Source organism: Hydractinia symbiolongicarpus, chromosome 7, assembly GCF_029227915.1.
Source record: "Hydractinia symbiolongicarpus strain clone_291-10 chromosome 7, HSymV2.1, whole genome shotgun sequence".
NCBI classification, from domain to species: domain Eukaryota; kingdom Metazoa; phylum Cnidaria; class Hydrozoa; order Anthoathecata; family Hydractiniidae; genus Hydractinia; species Hydractinia symbiolongicarpus.
In genome coordinates this window covers 7,834,039-7,844,088 of record NC_079881.1, presented here as the reverse complement: position 1 = coordinate 7,844,088, position 10,050 = coordinate 7,834,039, and the positions used below count along the sequence as shown (strand labels likewise).

General features: G+C 33.1%; 1 protein-coding gene across 1 annotated transcript; it reads right to left on the bottom strand.

Moving 5' to 3' along the window:
- Window positions 1–7,762: 7,762 nt before the first annotated feature.
- Window positions 7,763–8,809, bottom strand: LOC130649462 (lipoxygenase homology domain-containing protein 1-like). The gene is made up of 2 exons (XM_057455735.1): window positions 8,303–8,809; window positions 7,763–8,168 (listed from the first exon to the last, which is right to left on the bottom strand). Exons 1-2 carry the CDS (start codon window positions 8,437–8,439, stop codon window positions 8,051–8,053), a joined length of 255 nt encoding a protein of 84 aa, XP_057311718.1. The 5' UTR covers window positions 8,440–8,809; the 3' UTR covers window positions 7,763–8,050.
- Between the last annotated feature and the right edge of the window lie 1,241 nt (window positions 8,810–10,050).

The window sequence follows — 10,050 nt, the reverse complement described above, 5'->3', positions numbered from 1 at the left end:
TGAAATATGAAGTAAGAAAGTGAGAAAGCCTTCTTAGAACAAATGCGGATTAAAATCAGTCATAAAGAGCTGATGGTAATATATCCAACAATATCCAACGTAAAGAAAAGTCTGTGTAAATTGAAGAGCCATTAACAGAAACCAATGAACATTTAAAATTGAAAACTATAGTTCCCGAACCTAGCTACTACCTTGCAGCCATTAATGAAATAAATGGGACAGATAGGAAAATCGATGAACAAGATGAAGAGACGCATATGAATTTCCTGGAACCTGGAAGTGTTTTATAAATACTTCGCAAGTTCTAAGTAACCACAACATGGATTCCTCTTTCTCATATCATGTAACATTGCTAAAACTTTCTTTCCTGACTTTCTTCTAATTTTGCATAAGGTTATGCATAAGGTTAGTTGGTTATATCAATACACAGACGGACAAAAGAAAAAGAAATATTTTTTTTCAATTTTTCAAAAATTACACAAATCTACGCATGTATTCTTTTTTTTTCGCTGGTAAAATTATTTAAAAAACAAAACAGATCCTTTGTTTATATAAATTTGGGCGACATATTTGAAGCTGAATTAAACACATAATACAACCTAAAATTGGGTGAATGAAAATAAAATAAAATTTCTAGTTTCATTGTCCACTGTTGCATATTTAATAAACCAAGGAGGTTTCTCTCTTTAAACCTCCTTGAATAGACTGATAGATCTTTGGCAAGTTAGTAGTCGAAGCCAATGGAAATACTCAGCTACGATCAATCTCCGATTTTATGGTGAATTCGTGTGTATAAGCTTTGTATTCGAAATGAGAAAATGCATGGTCAAATTACGGGAAAAAAATGTAAAAAGTATTTTCTTCAGTACACGACAGTAACAAAGGTACGATACGATAAAAAGCAATATAAATGGCGCAGGGGACATTAAGAATTGCCTAAAATTGATAAGAGGTTTATAGTTTAAATAAATAAAACATTGATTGAAATAATCGTACATAAACTGCAAATAGCTATATATGAAATACATAAAATAATACACAAAGAAACATCACGGAGAATACTTTCGGTTGCCGTTGGTTTAGTTAATATAAATCTCCCGTTTCATTGCAAACAATAATTTGTTTGTTTTATTTATTTTAATATTCTAAATAATATAACTAACATACTACAACCCTAAAAATTGGTTAAGCAAATCTGAAATCTTTAACGAATTCCAAAAGAGTCCCTAATTGAGGGAAAAAAAAGGTAAAAGAGAAAATTTCTCCCTTGACAGTTCTATTCCACCTTGTTTTGGATGTGGATCCATATCACCCTACCATCTGTTGTTTTTTTCGACTTATTGACATGCTTCAAAACATCCCTTTATGTGACAATTAATATAATTTTACTTCAGACCTTTTGGGAATTTGTGCTGCTTGCGGGTGACCATTAGACAAAGGAATCAAGCAATTCCATAGGAAACTCTTTTAAAAACCATTCTCAGTTGAGAATGAAAAATACGGATGTGCTATGATAAAAATCCACACACCATCCGGATAAACTACCTGAGTTTTTATCACTAACATATTGCCGCACGTTGTGTAGTGGGTTCGTCTCCCGGTTCTGGAGAGCGCGAATCGAATCCCGCTCACAGCCACGCAATATGTTAGTGATGAACAGCGTAGTTCTTCTTCAGAATGTCTTTAAAGTTGTTTCATGGCTTATTACCGTAACAGGTCTATACGGAAAAAAATAGACTGATCACGTGATAAAAACTAACCAATAGAATTGCGCGAAAATACATAAAAATTCAAAAATTCTACTACGGGGTAAAAAAATCTTTATGAAATAAGGCAATGATAGTTAGGCTAGTTTCATATAGTTCATATTGTCACAAAAAGGAGTATTCCAAGAACTATTACTTCCTTTAAAATATTTTTTCTTCAAAATTATTTCCCCACGTGGGTTATTTAATGTTGAAGTGCAGTATACTCACTCACTGCCTCTTTAACCTTTACACAATCAGCTTGACAATCATCTAAATAGGAATATGAAACAGAATTTTGTATATTACATGTTTAGGCAAGTTTCCACTTAAACGAATGCAGTCGAATCAATCGACGTCGATCGAAATTGCACATTTGAAATTGCGAAATTGCGCAATGATTTTTTTACCTTTCCTTATTCCATCGACGATCGATTCAATTTTAACCAATCAATTTTATTTAAACAATGACTGATCAAAATATTCAGAACAATGTTGCAAGGAAGAAATCAAAACGAAACTTTTACCATCAACTCAAAGTTCTAAGGTAAAGTATGATGTGTCATGGAAAACTGCTCGTGATACTTTGTTTGTGGTTGGTTCTTACACAAAACTTATTAATATTAACATATTTATATGTTTCACGATAGATAGATTTGTATTTGTATTTGTATTCGATCGAATGTAAGTTTTGGCAGTAATCGGTATTGATCGAGAATGATCGATGCCGATCGATTCGACTACATTTGTTTAAGTGGAAGTCTGCCTTAACTTGTTTTTCTTTGAAATGTCATTTTTCTATTCATTTATTGTCATTTTTTTTCCAATCAAACTATATTTTACTTTGAACAACCATTACCTTTTTGAAATCCACACTCCATAACATTTGTTGTATAATACTCCTGATCTAAAGTATTAGTCAGAAGATTGTTAGTATACAGTAAAAATTTGCAATTATATAGATATAAATTTTCCAAAAGACTACCAGAATAGCTTGCATTTCTTTTGTTAAATACTATGTAGTTTCACTGCTTACTCTTTACTAGCGTAGCGTCAGAAACCAGATATTGTCCTCTTATTTGGTCTTTCACAACTAGGTCATCTCTCGCAAAATTAGAACGAGTGCATAGCAGAACCCTTGAGTTGTGTTATGATCCTACACAAGAGATCGGTCTGCAAAACTATGCACCGTCATTATTGTGAGATGTTACTTAGAGTGGTGTTTAAGACTAGAAATAGTTTAAGCCCATCCTATATGCAAAGAGTTTCCCTGCAATAAGATTCGGCAGTTGGATAGTCTACACTGAAAATGCCGTCTATGTGCTACCTATATATCATGTTTGGGTTATATAAACTAGATTTATTTTTTTCTCTTATATTTTAAATATAGTTGATCTTAATAAGTCTTAGTAGGCTAACCACCTTCCCTCACAGAAATTATTACCTCAAAAATTTATGTATCATTTCTGGCAGGGAAATGGTACAGTTTAAATTTTATTTGATTTTATTTTATTAAAATAATTGTATATTTTATTTGACTCTAAATAAAGCTATCTTATCTTATCTTACCGATTAAGTACCGATTCAGTACAGATTCAGTACAGATTCAGTACAGATTCAGTACCGATTCAGTACCGATTCAGTACAGATTCAGTACAGATTCGGTACCGATTTAGTACCGGTTCAATACCGAGTACTAAATCGGTAAATAATACTAAACGGGTACCAAGTCAGTACCGAGTCAGCACCAAGTCAGCACCGATTAAACGGATGGGATTCGGGGAATAAACGGAGTTGCAAGAAATAATTTTGTTTTTACATCTTTCATAGATGTATATGATGATAACGCAAGCAGATGTTTGGGAGGGTTGGGGAAGAGCAAGAAAAGGAGATCAGTTAACAAATAAATAAATTGAAATAACGCAATGTAATCAAAGTAGAAGCGTCTACTTTGAAGTTGCGTTTACTTGCCAGGTATCTTCACAGGTGGACAATCAGAGACTTTTGGAGTCTCATCTATAATAACAAGAATATTTAATTATATTCAAAACGTGAACCCCAGCTGTTTATTTATTAAAAAACAGCTCAAAATTAGGACTCCTGTACAATATTTTGCCAAACAATTGTAAATCATTGAGAACGAAGTAAAGTTGTGAATGAATACGATATTTCTTACAAAATTTATCCTTACCTTGTTGTTTCGACGGAGCTACAACATAATATAGAAATAAATTATTGGCCAAAATCAACTCAGTAAATTGTTAAAAACTTTTTCTTTGCATTTCTCATGTGGATACAAGTATGCAGCAAGAATAACAATAACACTGATTTTTTAATTTCCACATTTTGTATTTTAACACAAATTTATGGTATAAGCATTTTATTAAAACAAAGAACTTATCGTTTTCAAATTTTAATATAAAACGGAACAGAACGGACAAGAACAGAACAGAAAATTTGATGTCCGTGTTTATATGCTGATCGCTTGTTCGCAACCATATCTTGTTTACTATCACCATGGTTATTTTTTAACATAGGTTATTGTAGCTATTACAGCTACTATACTACTGTCTATTTATTCTGATTGTTCGAGTGTTTTGATTGTTTTTGAATTTTAAAATCTCTTCACAGAATAGATTATTGATTAATTTATGGTATTAATAAGTTTTAAGAAAAAAAATTCTTTGTAGTTCTTTTAAAGGTTTGTTTAGTTTATAGGCTTATTTAAAGTTTTATTTAATCGAAAATCGAAGAGTCAGGTGATTGCCAGAATACTTGGGTATTTGACACTGGCATTAACTTTACGATACACGACATGAACACACCCTAATGTCAGGCAACGCCTTAGAGTCTCCTTCTTCTACAAATCACTCAGTAGATTGAGTCATATTTGGAATTTGTTAATCTTCTCTTCATCGTAGACGTTAAAATAAGCCATGCCCATATTTTTATGTATATAAAATTTTAATTTGTTATACAACACATAGTCATGCCTGTAATGTACCAATTCCTATCTCCACCGCAGACGATAAGTGCGTTTTCTAGTCCAATGATTTACTAGAACGTTTAGGATGTTAAATATTTTTTAACGAAAATTAGTTATTTTTATACCGAGGTGTGTACTCTCTTTCGTGAGTAAAATGCTCTATTAAGCAACAAACAAGTCAACACACCAGCACTTGTTATTGATAGAAAAATTAATGGGCATTAATGCTAGCTGCCTGTCTATGATTCAATGATGATAGCTGCAAATAGCGATGGCAAATAACCCGTAAATTTTTATAGGTGTTTTCACCGGCTTACGACAAGGGCTAAGAATATTTTGCATTAAACACAAACACACCAGGTACTGAAAATGATGTGAATTGATTAATGTTGTCAAATTTGTGTTTAAATATAAAATTATATTTTTAACTTACAGCTGTATCTACTTACGTTTAATCTTTTGTTTCGATTGTTGATCTAAGGCAAAAAAAACATTTAGTTATTGTTTTTCTTAGTAAAATAACCTTTTGTGAAATGACAGTCTTCCGCAAATTCCAAGGCCTTCGCGGGTCCCAAAGTGGATAATCTTGTTGTGCGGGCGGGCTAGAGAATGCGAATTGAGCATTTACGCTTTCCGCCCGGCCTATACAGGGGGAAAAGTTGTAATTTTGCAGCCTATCGTCTATAGAGGATTGACCATTTGATGCTTTTTGCCATGCTTAAAAAACACGACAACAATCAATTAGCTATTACGACTGCGTTTTTTTCCTAATCAGAAAAAAATGTTTTAAGAAATTTGATATAGTTCTTGCGTTGTTAAATTTTGGATTGGTATTCTAAAACTTTCGATTCATAAATGGCTAGCTATTATTTGCTGTTAGCAATCCTATGCTTAGAAAACATACAATTGGCTGTAATAATTATAATTTTACTCACACATATCTGCCATTTTCTTTTTTTCTTTCCAACCAGAGTACAAGAAATGCGAAACGGTTTTATCTCTCTGAAGACACTGGATGAACTGTTTGGTATATGTCAGGACGTCTTTCTTCACCATTTTCAAAACACTCAACCTCATATTGTTTTCCTATTTCACTTGATCTGCAAAATTTGTGTTGTTTAATGACAACATTTTTTGCCATTTTGGAATGTTAAAATACTGTCAAAACGGTCAACACCTTTTTGTACTCGTGTAACATGCAAGAAGTTACCTGCATGTGAAACGCTCTTTTTGAACGCAAAAGGTGGTCTAAACGCGCTGTTTTAAAACAATAGCCACTTATAAATCCGCTTCGAATGTTTTTTTTTGATTTCCATTTATCAAAAGCAGCAAAAAGAGCGCGTAAACTTTTAAACAACAAAATACGTGTAAACATGAACGTTCAACGTAGAAAATTATTGCTGTTTAAGAAAATAAATCGTCTCTAGCTATTATTGCTCCAGGTCTTATTTGTGTGTTCGCCAGCCATCTTGATTTAAAAATGATAGTTTTGGTGGCTCTCGCAACAAAATATTGTAATTTATATCACGTCGCCTTGCAGCATTTTAATTGGATAGCTCTTTGAAAACGCGCGTAAAAGTCTAAGTAGGCTCGACTTTTGTATCTGCGCCGAGGGGAACGCTTTTCGCGTGTTTGGGACTGAAAGAACAGTAGCGGCCACGCTCTGCGCGTTCTGGAACGCTTAGTGGATGTTCAGCTTTACACATGCTGTAGTGTCTCTTTAGTATGGGCTGATGGTGATGAAAAGAAGTGAGATGTACGCTTCGTTTACCAGAATTTTGAAATAAATGTGCAGAATGGATCCATGACTCGTTTCATTGAGACTTGGAAAGAAAGTTATACATATCCTAACGTAGAGATCGCCATGAACATTACACAAATATAACCTCTGCCTTACTAATTATTTTTTTACTTTCTAAATTTAGCGATTGTTATAATTGTTCAGTGAACACATGGAAGCGCTATAGTGATTGAATTCCCTTTAGCATGTTTTTATTGACCCATAACCATGCTTTTACAAGTGCATTACCTAAGCAGATCCACTAAACTGGGCTTATTATTGGCTCAAAAAGTAGGGTTATCAAGCATTACTTAGATTCAGCAAAAAAAGAGAATGATTCGTACTAAATGTGCCAAACTTAGTAGGTTGAAAATAATTTTGTTCGTATTTTCCAACGTAAAGAGAAATTGACTGCATTCTCCAGTATAACGAAAAAAGCTCACAAGGATTTTTTGCGCGTGCGCCCTTGGAAATAATCTCTAATTTTGTACGACTCCAAATTTAATACAAGTAAGTCATTAAAGGAAAGAAAAAGAAAAAAAGGATAGAAAAGATGCCCCCTGACCTGTTATAACAGAGCGAATTAATGAAACAGGTAAATGCTTTTAAAAGGGCGTCCTGTACAAGACTAGTTTAGAAATCTTACAGGCAACTTTATCAAAAAATTAAAACATTCTAACACACTTTTTCACTTGAACGAGGCATCGACATGCTGTAAGCCTCTGCATTTGTTTACATCGAATTATTTTTTAAAAAAGACACTACGTCCTCACTACGTCCTGCATCTCCCACCTAGTCTTCTGTTTTCCGCTGTTACAAGCTATGTGTGCTGACACATTTGTAAATCCTTTGTGATGTTTTCTTTTTACCAGATAAAGAGCAAGTGAGGAAATTACTTGCTCACTAGACTGATACACGAATAAGTCTGAAAGAAGCATATTCACCATGGAAATAAATTATTTTGTTGTGATGGCATGCGGCAGTGTAATTAATTGGCCAACAAGTAGATTCGAATTTTTTTAGAAGTTTTTTTATACATTATAATAACGTGTACATTGACAAAAGTAAACATGAATAAAATTTTATATAATTAATACATCAATAAATTAAACAATAAAATGTAATGAGCAAAATGTTCGGCTACCGTTGATCCAGTCGGCCTGCGTATCTAGAAAAGAAAAAGGTTAAAGAATCAAACCAAGTTTGGCCAAACATGAAATTACATTTATTAAGAAAAATTATTTACTTTTTCTTTATGCTCTCTAACTCGCTTCCAGTACATATTCCAATGAAGAGCTGGAATCCTTAAAAAGCCAATTATCGCAACGAAATTCGTACGTCATGTTAGTCTCCTCATGAACGACGACAATCTGTTTGTAAAAATTACTCGAAATATACATCTGTCGCTAACTACTTTGTCAAGAATGTTTCACAGATATTGTGAGGAAAGGAGTGTGCCTCCTAATCATAAAAGTTTTTATAAGACTATTATTGTATTAAAACATTTGGATATTAAATATTATAAATATTTATAATGAGTCAGAAGATACGAACCTTTTTTAAATACCATCCTACCCATATGCCCCTATCTTCATGTCGTATTTTCAATTTGTAGAGACGACCAAGATTCTGGGATCGAAACTTGAAAGTGTCTCGACTAAAAAAAAAAGATAGAAAATGCTCTTCATTTGCACCGTATTTTAAAACTCAATTCAAAAAATCACAAATTTTTATTTCTATCAAAATACAAATAGGATTTTATAAAAATATATGTTCGCAGAAATACATTACTTTTCTCTTTCAAACGGATTATCACGTTCCACCGATTTCTTCAAATAGAATTCTTCACTCTCTCTTTCTCTACCACACAATGTAACATATATTTTTGCATTAGTTCCAGCAAATGCGCAGTCACCAGTGTATGTCATTATGGTATACGAATGATAGCCTGTAAACAAGTTTATAATAATATTTAATGAATGGTCGTCAACTCGTAGAAAATCCACCGGATCGCTAGTCCTTTATATATTGCATTTCGTGTTTCCGTAGCAGACAGACAAACAAACAAACAACGGCCATTATTATAGACACTAATCGTCAACCCGTGAAAAAATCCACGGGATCGCCAGGCCTTTATATATTGCATTTCGTGTTTCCGTAACAGACAGACAGACAGACGGAATACGGCTATTATTATAGGGACTAACTATTTAAAGATCATTCTGTCAAGCATGTCGGCTTTTATCCGTTCAATCTTGCTCGTAATAACTTGACTTCACATGGTGTTGCTTCCTAACACGTTCAAAGTTTTCACAGTTTTTTTGCTATTTTTAAAAGTACTTTGCCCCTATTCTCAGGATTTAGAGCTCTTAAGCAAGAGTACACAAAGCGGATTTAAAAAAAGACTAAAAGTTGCATTGCTAACCCCTCAAACCAAGGAAAGAAAAGTACCTAAATGGTTGTAAGCACTCTTCTAAAGTTTAACGAGTTGCTAACATCATGACTAAGCAGACTTGTTTTTAGAAAACTTAATATTTAGGCTTCAGGTTTTTTTCTGAAAAATGATAGAAGTTGAAAGTTTTTGAAAAAACCTTGTTTAATTGTAAGGTTTTGGACTGTTTAGACACCCTCCTGGAGGCTGGGACAAGTTTAGATTTTTTTCGTACAATTATTTGAACTTTAAAACTTGCCAATAATAAATAAAAATAGTCCAGAAAAAATAACCGATAATACCACAATAACAATTTTCTTTATTATCGTTTTTTTTATACCTTGTATCTTCACTGGTGGACACTCATAGGCTTTTGCACATTGATCTAAAACAACAAGAACCATTTACATATGTAAAACATCAACGACGTCTATGCTGATTGAGACGTTTTTATGAAAACATTGTTTATGAACAGTACTCTGCAGGTTGTGTTTTTTTAATAAACACGCAGGTTAGTTGTCTAGCTACTTATTTCAACCATTGAGAATACGTAACTACAGTAAACTCTCTTTAATGTACACTGGTCTAATATTTTTTTTGTTTGCTGTTCAGGTATTCTTGAAGTCTATGGGGGCGAAAAGTCTCCAGGAGCCTCCTCAATTTAACTGCTAAACAGGAAGAATTATGGACAGGAAATTTTGTGTGTACATGGCCTTAATATGATCGGTAAAATGTGAGAAAATGTTGCGTAAAGTCATTGATTATATGATCACGTCTTTTCTCCGTGAGAACACTCCCGACCCCCTGAAAATAAAATTATAATAATGAAATAAATGAAATTATCCTACCTTGTTGTTTCGATGGAACTAAAATATAATCAGTAAAGTAAATATATATTCGTAATGAATAACTCAATTGTTGCTTTTCTTCCCTCACAAGTACAATTTTTTACCCATCAAAAACTACTATCATAAAGGAGAATATACATCTGATCATAAATGGTGGGAGGGGGATGAGCGGTTAATAACTTTAGAAAGATTAACCAAATTTCTATAAGTTTGCTTGCTTTATCGTTTGGTATAAAAAATTAATTTTAACAATTGCCAAA